General features: G+C 51.1%; 8 protein-coding genes across 8 annotated transcripts; 5 read left to right on the forward strand and 3 right to left on the reverse strand.

Annotated features, from left to right (window-relative positions):
- Nucleotides 1-89: 89 nt before the first annotated feature.
- Nucleotides 90-2,715, forward strand: ASPVEDRAFT_162973 (Zn(II)2Cys6 transcription factor). Its single transcript, XM_040808608.1, has 8 exons — nucleotides 90-225; nucleotides 299-322; nucleotides 377-492; nucleotides 546-913; nucleotides 983-1,278; nucleotides 1,363-1,797; nucleotides 1,849-2,090; nucleotides 2,158-2,715. The coding sequence occupies exons 1-8, from the start codon at nucleotides 103-105 to the stop codon at nucleotides 2,588-2,590; spliced, it is 2,037 nt and encodes a 678-aa protein (XP_040664938.1). The 5' UTR covers nucleotides 90-102; the 3' UTR covers nucleotides 2,591-2,715.
- Nucleotides 2,716-3,041: 326 nt separating this feature from the next.
- On the reverse strand, nucleotides 3,042-4,088 carry ASPVEDRAFT_123130 (zinc-binding alcohol dehydrogenase family protein; the record flags this gene model as incomplete). Its single annotated transcript, XM_040806051.1, has 1 exon — nucleotides 3,042-4,088. One exon carries the CDS (start codon nucleotides 4,086-4,088, stop codon nucleotides 3,042-3,044), a length of 1,047 nt encoding a protein of 348 aa, XP_040664939.1.
- Nucleotides 4,089-4,323: 235 nt separating this feature from the next.
- Nucleotides 4,324-6,455, reverse strand: ASPVEDRAFT_50708 (glutamate--tRNA ligase MSE1; the record flags this gene model as incomplete). Its single annotated transcript, XM_040814350.1, has 6 exons — nucleotides 4,324-5,103; nucleotides 5,159-5,416; nucleotides 5,481-5,894; nucleotides 5,951-5,988; nucleotides 6,066-6,138; nucleotides 6,198-6,455. 6 exons carry the CDS (start codon nucleotides 6,453-6,455, stop codon nucleotides 4,324-4,326), a joined length of 1,821 nt encoding a protein of 606 aa, XP_040664940.1.
- A 173-nt stretch (nucleotides 6,456-6,628) lies between these two features.
- On the forward strand, nucleotides 6,629-8,428 carry ASPVEDRAFT_504962 (putative DnaJ domain protein (Mas5)). Its single transcript, XM_040814316.1, has 6 exons — nucleotides 6,629-6,760; nucleotides 6,816-6,842; nucleotides 6,910-6,968; nucleotides 7,029-7,473; nucleotides 7,534-7,711; nucleotides 7,760-8,428. Coding segments are annotated over exons 1-6 (1,266 nt in total). The 5' UTR covers nucleotides 6,629-6,759; the 3' UTR covers nucleotides 8,316-8,428.
- A 699-nt stretch (nucleotides 8,429-9,127) lies between these two features.
- ASPVEDRAFT_505587 (cytochrome P450) lies at nucleotides 9,128-11,083 on the forward strand. Its single transcript, XM_040814329.1, has 3 exons — nucleotides 9,128-9,369; nucleotides 9,418-9,643; nucleotides 9,718-11,083. The coding sequence occupies exons 1-3, from the start codon at nucleotides 9,338-9,340 to the stop codon at nucleotides 10,945-10,947; spliced, it is 1,488 nt and encodes a 495-aa protein (XP_040664942.1). The 5' UTR covers nucleotides 9,128-9,337; the 3' UTR covers nucleotides 10,948-11,083.
- Nucleotides 11,083-11,953, reverse strand: ASPVEDRAFT_505803 (uncharacterized protein). Its single transcript, XM_040814333.1, has 2 exons — nucleotides 11,630-11,953; nucleotides 11,083-11,523 (listed from the first exon to the last, which is right to left on the reverse strand). The coding sequence occupies exons 1-2, from the start codon at nucleotides 11,787-11,789 to the stop codon at nucleotides 11,219-11,221; spliced, it is 465 nt and encodes a 154-aa protein (XP_040664943.1). The 5' UTR covers nucleotides 11,790-11,953; the 3' UTR covers nucleotides 11,083-11,218.
- On the forward strand, nucleotides 11,827-12,926 carry ASPVEDRAFT_505151 (uncharacterized protein). Its single transcript, XM_040814321.1, has 2 exons — nucleotides 11,827-12,093; nucleotides 12,159-12,926. The coding sequence occupies exon 2, from the start codon at nucleotides 12,187-12,189 to the stop codon at nucleotides 12,784-12,786; it is 600 nt and encodes a 199-aa protein (XP_040664944.1). The 5' UTR covers nucleotides 11,827-12,093; nucleotides 12,159-12,186; the 3' UTR covers nucleotides 12,787-12,926.
- ASPVEDRAFT_38649 (uncharacterized protein) lies at nucleotides 12,680-14,352 on the forward strand. The gene is made up of 3 exons (XM_040811743.1): nucleotides 12,680-12,771; nucleotides 12,834-12,988; nucleotides 13,039-14,352. Exons 1-3 carry the CDS (start codon nucleotides 12,769-12,771, stop codon nucleotides 14,252-14,254), a joined length of 1,374 nt encoding a protein of 457 aa, XP_040664945.1. The 5' UTR covers nucleotides 12,680-12,768; the 3' UTR covers nucleotides 14,255-14,352.
- The last annotated feature ends 149 nt before the right edge of the window (nucleotides 14,353-14,501 follow it).

The following is a 14,501-nucleotide window of genomic DNA, read 5'->3' on the forward strand; positions in this document are numbered from 1 at the left end:
TGACTTCGGGCAGCCGGGCCCCGTAACCCCGTGGCCCCGAGGACGCGGGGGGCCATCAACACCTGCAGAGCTTCGACTCTTCTCTCCCACTTGCTACCAAGAATGAGCCCCGAGGTTCCGGTTGACTGGGACTCGACTCACCACTGGCCACCGCTCATGTCCGACCTTCAGAATGAGGAGACTATCCAGGATAGACGTCAGCGGCTGTCGTCGACCCCCAAAGCAGTACGCTATCCTATACTTCTGCAGTGTTTCATGCGACGGCATCCGACCTGGCAGCTAACGACATTCTCTGCAGTGTGACGGATGTCGGATCCGCAAGGTTGGCATTCACATCCTGGTCCCCGTTCGTTGCTGTGGCCCTAATAGGGCATAGGTTCGCTGCGACCGTTCCACTCCTTGCGCAAACTGTCGCACGGCCGGTATTGTTTGCCAACAGGCGGGACCCGCCAAGGTTGAAAACCGCGTGAAGCCTGATAAATCTACGAAATTGTAGGCTTGAGCTCAGGGATCTTGTCTTCGTTATAAGAAACTCATTATCTTAGGGAGGGCTTGATTGAACGCTTGGATTTACGCCTTGGTCGAATCGAGGATCAATTGAAAGATCAGAGTCGCCAACCAACGCCAGAAAGTATTGTCATTGATTCACGTCCTACGCGGCTATATGAAGGAGCCTCGTCCTTTGCAAACCAGTCAGCGTATGCAACCGAGGTTGCTCAGTTCACAGCGTCTACCCAGGCCCCAGTGGAGCAGGACAGACTAACCGCATCTTTCGATGACCTGAAGTCACTGCTTCAACCCTCGACTACTTTGGAAGACTTCCAGTTTTTGCAAAGCAATGCCTTTCGATCAATGCCGGCGATGAAGCTTGTGCCTTCCGCAATTGTTGCCGATATTGTGCGGTCTTTCAAGGGTAAGCCGTGATTTACACACTACTACTACTCTCAGGCGTGGGAGCTTGATTTAGGGCTAACGTCTGCAGTCCGAACTCCTTACTTTCTCTTATCCCGACCGGTGAACGACCTAAATCTGATTGAGGACTTGTTTCGGAAAGTGTATTTCCCGACAGAGGCTCTATCCGTCGGGCATGTTACAGCAATGCATGGTGTTTTGTTGTATCTGCTCAAGGAATTTATCAGCTTCAAGGACCCATTGGCGGAGAAATATGACTTATCTCCACATGTGGAAACTTGTGAGAAGAATCTCAAAGCCGGTGTCGAAACATATGAGATTCTCGTAGTCCCTAGCTTTGAGAACACCCTCTCTTTGCTATTGGCAGTAAGTGGTCTTGACGGGACGGCGAAAGCTTAATGACACATTAAAAGTAAAGTTAATTGGCTTACCATCTTGCGATAATTCTAGGGTATCAAGGCCCAAGATGAAGCGAACGTGTTGTTGTCCTCGACCCTTATTTCAGTGGCATCTAGACATTGTCTCATGCTTGGCTATCACCGGTCTATCACATACCAAAATCAAAAAGCCGACGTGGCAGCGAATATTTGCAGACTGTTTTGGACAGTGTATCTCCTCGATAAAAACATGTCACTACTCCTTGGACGGGCATCTTGCATACAGGACTACGACATTGATGTTCCCTACCCAGCCTGTACTGGCGACCTAGCAACAAGGGCCTGGGATGAAGGGTGGATTGCTTTCCTTTCGCTGGGCAGATTGCAAGGCCAGATTTATGACCGTGTTTACTCGGCGGCGGCTCTGAAGCTGGCTCCTGAGGTTCGCATTCATAGTATCAACGAACTAGCCCAGGAGCTACACCAGTGGCATCAGCAGCTGTACCAAGTATGTTCCATGCAACCTCACCTGACGATCTGGTTACTAACAACCCCGAAGGTGGATTTCAGTAACGTAAAATTAAAAGATCCTGCCATCTTACAGATGTCTCAGCGGACGTGGGACGTCACGTACTACTCCATCCTCACATCATTATTGCGAGGATCGTCAACGTCACCAACCACCCCAGAAATAACCTCGCAATGTTTTAGAGCCGCACGCTCAGCTTTAGAAACCCACCTCGGATTCTTTCCGATGTGCATTGATTCAGAATATGTATCTGTGCGCGACTACGCGAATTGGTAAGCCCTAACTAACCCGGATTCAAGCATAACTAGTTAGATGTCTGTTAACATGAGGCCCAAAAAGGTTGATGCTCTACGCGTCTTTCACCCCGTTCATCGTCATATTTCTGCATGCAATCGCAGCTAGCAGCACCGAAGACACAAAACTCCTTGAAGACGTCGTCCGCACGCTCTACCCAACAAAGGACACGTCCAAGGCCTGCGGCCGCCTGTACCAAATTTGCACCATACTCGCACGTGTTGCGCGCAGACTTGTTGAGAGTAGGAACTCGTTTTTGGGGACGTACAATGCCCAGGACGACTCTTTGCTCTTGCTCAACGATACGGGAAATATATCTCTTTTCGATCCTGGGTCGCTGCAGGACTACTTATCGGCTGAAGTAGATATGCTGGATCAGTTTACTTACTCCGAGGCGGAGAATATGTCTGCGATACTGGGAAATTGGGTAAGTGGGCAGCCGCCGACGGTGGACATGTTAGGAATGGGAATGGAGTAGGACTCTGATGTACAATGGTTATATATCCTCTTGAATTGAATATCAAATTAAAAAGAAAATATGGAATAGAATAGATTGTAGAAAGTTATCACCAGGACTACTCTTATCAAAAGACTCAGAAATAGGATCGTGAATGGCGATGGCGTTTGCGTATAACCGATATCTTCATAGATAGCTCGGCTTGTCGCCATGATGGAGGTGTTGCCTTCTGACAGCAACTTCTCCCAGATCAGTACCCTGAGCTCTGCTGGGAGTTTGACAAAGCTACCCATACTAGAGGGCTCCATTGTAACTAGAGACGGATTCTAGGGATAAACTAGCAGTAAACAGTAAGACAGAGAAGTCATTATTCAGAAAATTATCGACCGTCCCTCAGTTTGAACATAGGAGGCCATTGAAGCTCTTGCCCAGATGTGCTCCTACAGAGAACCAGACAGAACCATGTCCAAAGTCAAACTCGGACAACAAGTTTGGTTGCGCTGACCCCCTGCTTCAAAGTATCCAGCGCAGAGTTCAGTCCCTCCAATCCGCCATCCACAATCTCTACACGCGGACTTGGAACCACAGTGCCTGCTACAAGGCCCGGTGCAAGCCAGCCTTGGAACGCCTGGCTAATATGCTGTGCTCTAGCATCGGGATCCATGGGCGGCATAGAGAACCTGACCTCGACGCCCTCCAACGAGGGAGCACCAGGCAGCAATGGAGGCGCGTGTCCAACCATTCCCTGGCCGTCTCCCTTTGTCTCTTTCACGACATCCAAGATCGACAGCAGTGAGTCCTCCCCAGCAGCACACTGTGCCTCAGTCAAGGTGACACCGTCCTGTTTAACCGCAGCCACAATCTGCCGTACAACGTCCCCGGCCCTGTAGTCGAAGACTCGATGAGCACCCAGGGACTCCAGATATCCCATATTCCTCTCGCTAGCGGTAGCATAGACGGTAAAGCCAAGCTGCCTGGCGAATTGAACTGCGATGGTTCCGACACTGCTAGCACCGCCCCAGACCAGGATTCCCTTCTTGTCCTCCGGCGTATACCTGGTGTCAAGTGAGATATCGATCGTAGTAAACCCAGAGAGCGCAGCCAGAACAGCCAGAGGAAAGACAGCGCCCTCTTCGAAGGAGATGTTCTCAGGTAGCGGCACGACACCCTCATGGCTAGCGAGGACTAGCTTTTGAAAGCCGCCGTATTGCGCGAGACCATCCTTAAAGAACGAGCTGGCGAATGCCGTGACGCGGGTACCTGGCTTGGGAGCACTGTCCGGTACATCGGGTCCAGTCTTGACAACAACCCCGGCGACGTCTGAACCGATGACGGTTGGGTAGCTGGGAATGGGAGGGAATCCCCTATCACGCTGGGAGTAGTCGACTGGGTTCGCGGCAATCGCTTTGGCTTCGATGAGGAGTTCCCCAGGGCCGGGCTCGAGTGTCGGACGGGGCTGAACCACGAAGGGGCCGCCTTTTTCGGTGAGGACTGCTGCCAGATGTTCGCTAGTAGCCATGGTGTGAATGTGTAAATTGTGATATCGAGACCTCTGGTATGTTAGTATGCTTGCTTTATAACCGCCATGGTTGGAAGGAATAACGGGTATCGCGGAATTAAGGTAGGGTAAAGCCCGAGCGGATTTAGAGGAGTTAGACACAGTTAATCTTATATTAATACAGTGATGGATAACCAGGAGCCCGGTCTTAGTAAAAAAATACACTCTATCGTACAGTCCGGTCATGACTTTTGGCTTACCCTCGTGGAGCAAGAGACCCCATCCACGAGCGATCCTGGCCCGCCTCATCCGGCACTGATTGCTTAGCCTTTGCCCCCCTCTCCTTTGCTCGTCTAGCAGCAACAGGCGAGAGGCCGGAATCAGCTTCTCTCGTCAATTCCCTCGCTTCAGCTAACCGCCTGACAGTCTCCTCCCGTCCTAGAATTATCATAGTCTCCGGAATCCCAGGACCTGGGGCACCTGCCGACAACGCCCAGCGGAGATAATGATACAGCTCCTTCTTGAATTTCTTGTCTGCAGCGACGCGGGCCTTTTCGGGGTCGGCGCCCTCCGTCGGAGGTGTGCTCTCTAGGATAGTGCTCGCGCCGTCGTACGACGAAATGTTGAATTTATGGGTTTCTATGGCCCAATGGGAGTTCGGGACGAGAGCGAGAGCCGCAGATGCGGTGTGGAGAGATAAGATGGGAATGTCGGAACTTATGGGTGTATACGGGGGACGAGAGACGGCTGGGGTGAAGAACGTGGAGTTGCGAGCAATGAATTCATGCGCGTTCGTGAAGGACTTAGCGTCTGCTTTGAGGAGAGCAGTGACGAGGTCGGATAGAGGTCGAGATCGAAGGATGCTAGATAGCTGTTCTGGTGATGTTGTAGACTCAACCTCTTTCGATACGGCCGAAACCATATCATTGAACTCAAGACCATCATTGGCGGCAAACCGTTGGGCGTGCGCCTTTTGGAGGAACCAGAGCTTGTCAAAGGCGACAACCGTGTTACCGCGGGTGATCTTGAGGTTGAACTAGATTCGAAGTTAGCTTGAGGTAGCGTATAAACGGATTATGCTAAAGACTGACAATATTCTGGAGCTCCTCAAGGTCAAAGACATCGGACTTTTGCGTATGTGACCACCCTAAAAGAGCAGCAAAGTTCACTAGGGTCGCTGGGAAAACTCCTTGCTTGTCTTTGAAAAACGTAAGATCGATGTCGGCATTGCGCTTGCTGAGCTTTTGTCCGGACTTGTCCACGAGCAGAGGTACATGTCCGAAGCGAGGTGGTGTCCAATTGAATGCATTGTATAACGCAACATGCAGAGGGGTTGAAGGCATCCATTCCTGTATAGAAGATGGCGTCAGCAATTTATGGCTTTGTTGCGTTGTTTAAGAAAGAAGCACGCACCGTGCCCCGAATGACGTGGGTGACTTCCATGAGATGGTCATCCACGACGTTGGCCAAATGGTAGGTCGGGTGTCCGTCGGACTTGAGCAGAATTGGGTCATCATAAACACGCTCAATAAGATCCAACTTGTTGGGCGAGCGGTTTTGCCCCGTCTTGCCGTACACCAGGTCCTCGAACGCAGGATACCCTTCAACCTTTAATCGAACAACGTGCGACTCCCCCTTTGCTGCTCGTTCTTCCGACTCCTCCAGCGATAGTTCTGCACATTTTCTATCGTAACCCGGAGCAAGGCCCGCCTGGCTACGGTGTCTTGCGTGGGTGTCAAGGCGCTCGGCGGAGCAAAAGCATCGATACGCATGGCCGCCGTTGATCAAGCCATGGGTGTGAGTGCGATAAATTTCGGTACGTTCGGACTATAACATCGCATATTAGCCATTTTCTCACACACTTAAACTTCATGGCAACTCACTTGTCTATAAGGACCAAAAGAACCTCCTACAACAGGACCTGCAAGCACCCAATTCAACTCCAGTCAGCGATCATGCCATCCCACAACAAGCTGCAAGCAACTGCGTTCTGCTAACCTTCATCCCATTGTAACCCAGCCCATTGGAGATCATCATACAGTCGCTGTTCCGCGCCAGGAATCGTCCGTTTCTAATTAACCCAATCCATCAGCGTTCCGCATTTCGCAAATTGTCGCGCTCTCATCGCACCTGATCCGTATCTTCAATTCGCAGCAGGAACTGACCACCCGTGCGCTTGGCCAGCAGATAATTGAATAAGGCGGTACGGAGGGACCCTAAATGGAGGTATCCAGTCGGCGACGGCGCAAATCGCGTTCTTGCTGGGAAATCGGGGAGTTTCGTCTTTTTGTTATGCGACGCCGCAGCGGATGGTGCTGAACTGGCTTGACGGCATTGCATACAAACCCACGACCGGCGGGCAAGAAGCCCAGAGCGCAGGGTTCTCATCGCATCAAGTATGAAGTCTTTAAACCTAAACAAATGTGCAAATAGAGAATGGTTGATTGGCCGATTATAGCCGGGGAAAGTGACTGTCGGGAGAACAAATCTGGAGGCGGCGTGGAAGTCGGAGAAGGAAAAGAAGCAGAAAAGATAAGGCGGAATTTTCGGGCTGGGGTGGATTCAGTTCTTTCTGATCACAACACAGTCAAAGCCATCACAGCCCTTGTTATTATAGCTTATTGGTTGTCCTAGTATTGTTAACTGATACCCCTTTGTACCCTTTTCATCGGGTTCTTCTGAAACCCCTGCAAGTATGCTTTCCACAACAAACTATGCTTCGAATGACTGCTAACTGAGATTCCCCAGTGGCCGAAACAGTGGTCGACCTCTACGGTACTTAGCCTTTTAAATTATTAGGTACATTCAATACCAATAAGCTAATAGACGTGCGAAACAACAGAGGTCCTACAAATCTCGCGCGACGCAAACGGAGATGAGATCCGCAAGGCTTATCGCAAAGTACAACCAACCTGACCCCCAGATCTCGGAAAACAAATAACTAACACCTAGTAACAATAGGCCGCCCTAGCAAACCATCCCGATAAGGTCCCAGAAGAGGAGCGCGAAGCTGCGTCCATCCGATTCAAGGACGTCCAGCAAGCCTACGAAATCCTGAGCGATGATGACAAGCGACACCTCTACGATACACATGGCATGGGTGCTTTCAACGGTTCAGGTGAACCGGGAATGAATGGAGGACCCGATCTTGATGATATACTTGCCCAGATGTTCGGGATGGGAGGCATGGGCGGCATGGGTGGTGGTATGCCAGGTATGGGTGGTATGCCGCGGCCGCGACAGAGCCCGGACGAGGAGCAAAAGTACGAGATCAGCTTGGAGGATTTGTATAAGGGGAAGACAACCAAATTTGCGAGCACCAAGAACGTGATCTGCAGTCTTTGCAAGGGTAAGGGTGGCAAGGAGAAGGCGACAGCGAAGAAATGCTCTACTTGTGAGGGGCAAGGTATGGAATCGATTTTCTTGGCGCTGGAGAACACTGGACTAACATATTCTTGTCATATAGGTTTCCGGGAGGTTCTCACTCGTATGGGTCAGTTCTTGACCAAGTCCACTGCTGTCTGCACAACCTGCAACGGTGACGGCCAGTTCTTCGCCACCAAAGACAAGTGCAAGAAGTGCAAGGGCAAGAAAACGAACGAGGAGAAGAAGATTCTGGAGATTTACATTCCCCGCGGAGCGAAGTGAGTACATTCTGCCTGAATAATATAAGCAATACTGACCTTTCACAGGGATGGTGATCGGATTGTGCTAGAAGGCGAGGCGGACCAAGTCCCTGGCCAAGAGCCTGGGGACATCGTTTTCCAGCTCGAACAAGAAGAACACCCGGTATTCACACGCGCCGGTGCGGATCTCAAGGCAACAATCGACGTTACATTGGCCGAATCATTGACCGGCTTTTCTCGCGTGGTAATCAAACACCTCGATGGACGCGGAATCGAACTCCAACATCCCAAGACGCCGGGACAGATCCTTTCTCCAGGCCAAGTTCTCAAGGTACCTGGCGAAGGAATGCCGATCAAGCGTTCGGACTCCCGCGGCGACTTGTATTTACTTGTCAACATCAAATTCCCCGACGAGAAATGGAAGCCCAGCGCGGCAGTTCTTGAAAGGCTGAAGGAGATGCTACCCGGGCCCGACGCTCGCATCGAAGCAGAGACAGTGGATGATGTCGAATACGAGGCCAAGGCGAACATCGATGACTTCGGGTCTCAGGACCCTTCTGGAGGAGATGCATGGGAAGATGACGACGAAGAGGAAGGCGGAGCGCAGTGCGCCACCCAGTGATCGATCTATCACCAGTTTTGGCATTTGTCGTTCTGTTCTTTTTTTGTACTTGATACCATTTCCCGAGTGTTTTCCTGTCTACTAGGGCATTCTTCCACGACATGATAGATCTAGATACACATGACACACTCACCTCCGGCATCGCAGGCGTTTGGGCTGTTCGGGCGAATATCAGATGGGCTTCACTCCCCTCAATTCTGACAATGCAGTATTGTATGCATAATTATGCTCACTGGAATCGTTGATTCTCGTGCCCAAAAGTTAGACCCCAACAGTAACCATCGTACGTATTCTTCTCGTGCGGGGGAACTCCACTATCGGGAATGCCCCATATTCCCCGGATATCAACTCTCTTCCGAATTCAACCACGAAGCAGCAATATCATTGTCTATCACGCCCAATCAACTTCCTAATAGGACAAACCATCACCAAGAACCGAACCTAAACCCCTCCCATACAAGCCCCAAAGAGGCAAGATGGGCCCCAAAGATAGACATTTCGGATAGCAAGTCGGAAGCAACAAAGTTAGCTTGGATGTAATCCAGAGCTGCACATTGGCCAGCAAAGCAAACATCGGAAGTGTACTTTACCTCGAGGACGCAATGGTACCTCTGGAGTAGGCAATACTGCACAGACTATCATCTAATCTAGGGCTCAAGCACTGATTTCTCCCCGCAGGCCCAGACTACACAACCCCGCTTTCCTCGCAGGTGCTGATGCTGTGTTGGCAACTGCGCGTCAAGCAGTGTGTCGAATGGTCGTTGAGAATTGCTAATCCTGTCCATCTGGCTTACATTAGTATCGGGTTTAAACATCGGAAGCTGCATGGTGATCAGCTGGGCTTTTCGGTCCGATGAGGTGTTGTGTGGTCCAGATGGAGGGATTTCTTATATTAATCGCAGGTCTGCCCTTAGCATGGGTATCCCAGAAGGAGCTGCGTGTCTCTTGGTTTAAAAATCGAGTTACTCGCCCCGCTGCTTTTCCTCTTCCCAGGTTGATGACCTGTTGTACGATTTTGCGTCATGCTTCATAAATCCATCCTCGGCGCTTTCCAGCCCAACATCCTCTTTGTCCTTGTAGGCATGATTACCCTCCGACTCCTCTGGAGGAGGTTCGGAGGGGGACTATCTGGGATCCCAGGGCCAACTCTTGCAAAGTTTACACGGCTCTGGAAGCTCCATAGCGTGTGGAAGGGGGACCATCATCGCACAGAAGTTGAGCTTCATCAAAAACATGGCCCGCTCGTGCGTATCGGCCCTCGCCATGTTTCTGTCGCCGATCCGGCTGCAATACCGGTAATATATGGATTGAATAAAGGTTTCACGAAGGTAATGCAGACTGCCCAAGACACCGCACCGTTTGATTCGATGGCAACTGACTCGAACAACTGTGCGACTTATAGACAGGGTTCTACCCTATCCAATGTATATCCTGGAATAAGGCACCGCAAATGAACCTCTTTTCTACCCGCGACGAGCAATTTCACCGAGACCAGAAGCGGCCTGTCGCGAATGCATACAGCATGACTTCGCTTCTTGAGCTTGAGCCTGCCGTCGACTCGTGCACAGAGATTTTCCGTTCTCGACTGCAGGACTTCGCGGATAAGCAGCGACCGATTGATCTAGGGACCTGGTTACAGTACTATGCCTTCGACGTAGTGGGCGAATTCACCTTTGCGAAGAAATTGGGGTTTCTACAGGAAGGCCGCGATGTTGACGACATGATGAGTGGGATCCAGGGAATATTAGCGTATGCTAGTCTATGTGGGCAGGTTCCCGAAGCCCATAAGATCCTACTAGGGAATCCACTTATGCCGATTCTCTTCCCCAGCATGGAGAGCTGGAACCAGGTGCTGCAGTTTACGCTGAAGCAGGTGAATTCGCGGACATCCCTGACGCGGGATGGGGAACTGGAGAAGGGCGATCTGGAGAAAGGGAAGGATATGCTCTCGCGGTGGATGGCAATTCACTATTCTGATCCCGGGAAGATGAGCACGAGGGATGTCATTGTGCATCTGTCCACAAATGTCTTTGCGGGCTCTGATACAACAGCAATTGCGCTTAGGGCGATTATCTATTTCTTGCTTCGGAATCCGACAACCATGGAGAAGATCGTTGGGGAGATCGACGAGGCTGACAGGCTGGGCCAGTTGAGCAGCCCTCTCTCTTACAGGGAATCAATGTCTCATTTGCCGTACCTGGGCGCCGTCATCAAAGAGGCGATGCGGCTTCACCCGTCCGTGGGATTCATTCTAGAACGCCATGTGCCTGAGGGTGGAATCACGGTTTGTGAGAAGCATATTCCTGCCGGGACGACTGTTGGTATCAACGCCTGGGTTCTGCATCACGACCCTACAGTATTCCTGGACCCTGAATCATTTGTCCCGGAGCGCTGGCTGGAGAGTAGCCCGGAGAAGCTGAAGCAGATGGAGCAGAGCTTTTTCGCTTTCGGCGCTGGGTCTCGGACCTGCGTGGGGAAGAACATCTCGCTCATCGAGATGCATAAGATCATCCCACAGTTGCTGCGGGATTTCACGTTCCAGCTGCATAAGCCGGGCGAGGAGTGGAAGACGAAGAATGCGTGGTTTGTCCAGCAGGAGGGTCTTGTGTGTGATGTGGTGCGCAGAAAATAACGCTGCATCGATATCATGTTTCAACGATATGAATGGAGTAAAGAGGACGCCCCAGTATGTAGCCAAGGTAGGAGTTAACGAAGTCAATGGATTAGAAACACAATGATTGGATTGATAATTGCTTCTGTTGATCTCTCGAAACGAGCCGCGTGGGGAGAGGTGGCGAAAGTGCCCATGATTCTTTGCTTCCACACGGGAATGAATACGATGACTCGATTGTTTCGGTCACAAAAAACAAAAGCAAGCACTGCAAGTGGCACTATTCCTGGGCTTATACATATTCGACATATCCAGTCTCAAACTCACTCCTTTTCGTACGTATACTGGATGGTATTGGATGCTCGACTGATAGGTGAATGAGCTTAACTCTACCGAAAATTTTCGTATTAGGGCATTCCAATGCGTGCCGCCAATTCCGACTTAGCCAGCCCTGCATTCCAAACCAAGATGACCTCGGTGCAGCACCAGACGGCAGGAGCTCGAGCAGAGTGGTCTTTCCGGGGTCAGGAATTCGGTATGATATACAAAAATGCGATGTATTACTACTGACTGGGCCAATACGTATATGCATCGTTGCTTGCATCGTTGAGGATTTGTCAGTATACGAAAGTAGGTCGTCAAGAAGCCGTGAAAAGGCTCGAAGACTGGTGTGAACTGGCTCAAGATTGGGAGGATCCTGCACCTAGGCTCAACAAGAAGGTGCAAAGGTTAGGTGTGTACTCGTACAAATCGAAGCATGATCGTGGAATGTCATGCCCTGCCTTCCTGTTCTGACGCCTGGTACTCATATAGTAGTCAGACTGGCACTGTAAAGTGACCCCCACGCTCTTCTCCAGAGCCATGGAGTGGCGTGGGGTATTGAACCGCAAATCGGGGCTGGGTCGGAACCTCACCCATGTGTCTGCACCAACCCGAGCCGAGAGCTGATGGGAAAGAGTGGGAACGGTGGGATTGGGGAGGTGAAGAATTATTAGCCACTGAGCTTCCGGTTATTTAAAGCATCTTCCTTCCCTGTTTAGTCGATTTTTCGGCGCGAGACAGCGAACACTCGGGACGCGGCTTTCATCCCATCGGACATTCGCCGGTCGTTTCGGCTGCAACCCCACCACATACACGTTTAGCCGGTACACGCGATCGCCATATAAGGTAGCACTTCACCTACCAGAACCGAGATATATGTGATTTAAAAGCAGGGTGCTAAAAAAGGGCAGAGCGCGACAGGTGACACTTACTCCCATCATGCCTTGCGAATCAAAATGCGAAGGCTGCGCCTGCGGTCCGGCCGGCAGCCAAGGAGCGGTCAACATCGAAGACCTCGACAAGGAATTAGAAGCCCTCCGGAAGCGAACCCTGGAGCTGGAGAAAGTACGCGCTTCGGCGAAAAAGACATCTTCGCTCTCCGGTGCACTGGGTGCTGGCCGAAAGCTACGGTCGACCCATTGGTTCAACTCAGGCGATGCGGGGATGACAGCTTTGTATATTGAGCGGTACCTCAACTATGGCGTGACAAGAGAAGAGCTCATGGCTGGGAAGCCAATCATCGGAATCGCGCAAACTGGCTCGGATATTTCTCCATGCAATCGGTATCATTTAGAACTCGCGAAAAGGGTGCGCGAAGGAATCAGAACCGCTGGCGGTATCGCATTTGAATTTCCAACACACCCAATCCAGGAGACATCAAGGCGGCCAACTGCATGCATTGACCGGAATTTATCATACCTCGGCCTGGTGGAAATTCTCCACGGTTATCCAATCGACGGTGTGGTGTTGCTGACTGGTTGCGATAAGACAACTCCTGCATGTCTGATGGCCGCTGCCACAATGGTAAGTGCTGCATAGCTCAGTCGTTGCTCTACCTGCGATTGTCATCTAACAGTGAGTTCAAGAATATTCCTGCCATCTGCATGAACGTGGGACCGATGATCAACGGTTATCTGAAAAACGAGCTAGCAGGATCAGGTATGGTAGTCTGGACGGGAAGAGAGAAGCATGCTGCCGGTGAAATGAGTGATGAAGGATTGGTCGATTACATCTCCCGAGGGTATGTCCAAAAGTTGATACATCTAAAAGCGGCGGCTGATATTTTCAAAGAGCACCGTCAGCAGGACATTGCAATACGATGGGAACAGCATCGACAATGAATGCGCTGGCAGAAGCACTCGGAATGGCCCTTCCCGGGTCCGCTGCAATCCCCGCTCCTTATCGTGAACGAGCGCAATGCGCCTATAAAACAGGCTTGCAGATCGTTGAAATGGTGCACTCCGACCGGAAGCCAAGCGATATTATGACGCGTGAAGCCTTCGAGAACGTCATCGCTGCAAACACTGCCATTGGCGGTAGCACGAATGCCCCGATCCATATCAATGCTATTGCGAAGCATATTGGCGTTGACATCACACTGGATGACTGGGATCAAGTTGGATTCCACATTCCACTTCTGCTTAATATGCAGCCTGCAGGAGAATTCTTAGGTGAGGAATACTATAGAGCAGGAGGGCTTCCGGCTATCATGGCGGAGTTGCTGGACGCTGGAAAGTTACATCCCGACGTCCTAACCTGCAACGGGCAGACTGTAGCCGAGAATGTGAAAGGACAACAAAGCTGGGACCGACGAGTCATCAAACCATACAACGAGCCCATAATGAATGACGCGGGGTTCGTGCACCTTCGGGGGAGCTTGTTCGACTCAGCCATCATGAAAACTTGCGTCATATCAGAGCAGTTTCGGCAAAATTTCCTGGAAAATCCCCAGGATCCCAATGCGTTCGAAGGAGCAGTCGTAGTCTTTGATGGCCCCGAGGATTTTCATAGTCGCTTGGAGGACGCCTCCACTCCGATTGATGACAAAAGTATTCTAATAATGCGCGGGGCTGGTCCACTGGGATATCCCGGGGCGGCAGAAGTTGTGAACATGCATCCTCCGGGTCATTTATTGCGACAGGGGATCAAGTCCCTGCCATGTATAGGAGATGGTCGACAGTCGGGAACATCCGGCTCACCGTCAATTCTAAACGCGAGTCCCGAGGCAGCGGCCGGGGGAAATCTTGCACTGCTCCGGGACGGAGATAGACTCCGTGTTGACCTCAACAAACGGCGAGTGGATATTCTCCTTTCAGAAGAGGAACTGAACAAGAGAAGGGGAAAGCTCGAATCGACTGGAGGCTACAACTTCCCGGAGAGTCAGACACCGTGGCAGGAGCTCTTCAGAAAGGAGACCAGTCAGTTGAATGAAGGTATGGTCTTGCGGGAGGCTGTAAAGTATCAGCGACTGGCTCAACGCCCGGAGGTGCCCCGCCATAATCATTGAGTTATTGTGGTAGTTCATGCAAGGGTTGCTTGTATCACCAACCCTTGTTGCAGGGTCAATTGAAATTAGGCATCAATGGCAAGACAATTCGAATTCGCACGCCACTTTCCGTAGCTTCATGTTCCCTGTACTCAAGACGCAAGCTGTATGAAGGATCCCGATACTCGCCGTTTGGAGATGGTTGATCAATCCATGGTGGCTTTTTCGGTCGCCACCGCTCCGTACTACACCGTATAGCCTGGATGTC

This window comes from Aspergillus versicolor (genome assembly GCF_001890125.1).
Source record: "Aspergillus versicolor CBS 583.65 unplaced genomic scaffold ASPVEscaffold_2, whole genome shotgun sequence".
Taxonomy (NCBI): Eukaryota; Fungi; Ascomycota; class Eurotiomycetes; order Eurotiales; family Aspergillaceae; genus Aspergillus; species Aspergillus versicolor.

What these genes read in the sequence shown, in the direction of transcription:
- ASPVEDRAFT_162973 (XM_040808608.1), top strand. Translation starts at nt 103, where the DNA reads ATGAGCCCCGAGGTTCCGGTTGACTGGGACTCGACTCACCACTGGCCA. An exon ending in ACGGATGTCGGATCCGCAAG is followed by an intron (nt 323 to 376) that starts GTTGGCATTCAC and finishes AATAGGGCATAG; the next exon opens with GTTCGCTGCGACCGTTCCAC. An exon ending in GGCATCAGCAGCTGTACCAA is followed by an intron (nt 1,798 to 1,848) that starts GTATGTTCCATG and finishes ACAACCCCGAAG; the next exon opens with GTGGATTTCAGTAACGTAAA.
- ASPVEDRAFT_504962 (XM_040814316.1), top strand. An exon ending in TCCGCAAGGCTTATCGCAAA is followed by an intron (nt 6,969 to 7,028) that starts GTACAACCAACC and finishes TAGTAACAATAG; the next exon opens with GCCGCCCTAGCAAACCATCC. An exon ending in TACATTCCCCGCGGAGCGAA is followed by an intron (nt 7,712 to 7,759) that starts GTGAGTACATTC and finishes GACCTTTCACAG; the next exon opens with GGATGGTGATCGGATTGTGC.
- ASPVEDRAFT_505587 (XM_040814329.1), top strand. Translation starts at nt 9,338, where the DNA reads ATGCTTCATAAATCCATCCTCGGCGCTTTCCA. An exon ending in TCCATCCTCGGCGCTTTCCA is followed by an intron (nt 9,370 to 9,417) that starts GCCCAACATCCT and finishes CCTCCGACTCCT; the next exon opens with CTGGAGGAGGTTCGGAGGGG. An exon ending in TGAATAAAGGTTTCACGAAG is followed by an intron (nt 9,644 to 9,717) that starts GTAATGCAGACT and finishes TGCGACTTATAG; the next exon opens with ACAGGGTTCTACCCTATCCA.
- ASPVEDRAFT_505803 (XM_040814333.1), bottom strand. Translation starts at nt 11,789, where the DNA reads ATGGCTCTGGAGAAGAGCGTGGGGGTCACTTTACAGTGCCAGTCTGAC. An exon ending in CACCTTCTTGTTGAGCCTAG is followed by an intron (nt 11,524 to 11,629) that starts GTGCAGGATCCT and finishes CAACGATGCAAG; the next exon opens with CAACGATGCATATACGTATT.
- ASPVEDRAFT_505151 (XM_040814321.1), top strand. Translation starts at nt 12,187, where the DNA reads ATGCCTTGCGAATCAAAATGCGAAGGCTGCGCCTGCGGTCCGGCCGGC.
- ASPVEDRAFT_38649 (XM_040811743.1), top strand. An exon ending in GTCGATTACATCTCCCGAGG is followed by an intron (nt 12,989 to 13,038) that starts GTATGTCCAAAA and finishes ATATTTTCAAAG; the next exon opens with AGCACCGTCAGCAGGACATT.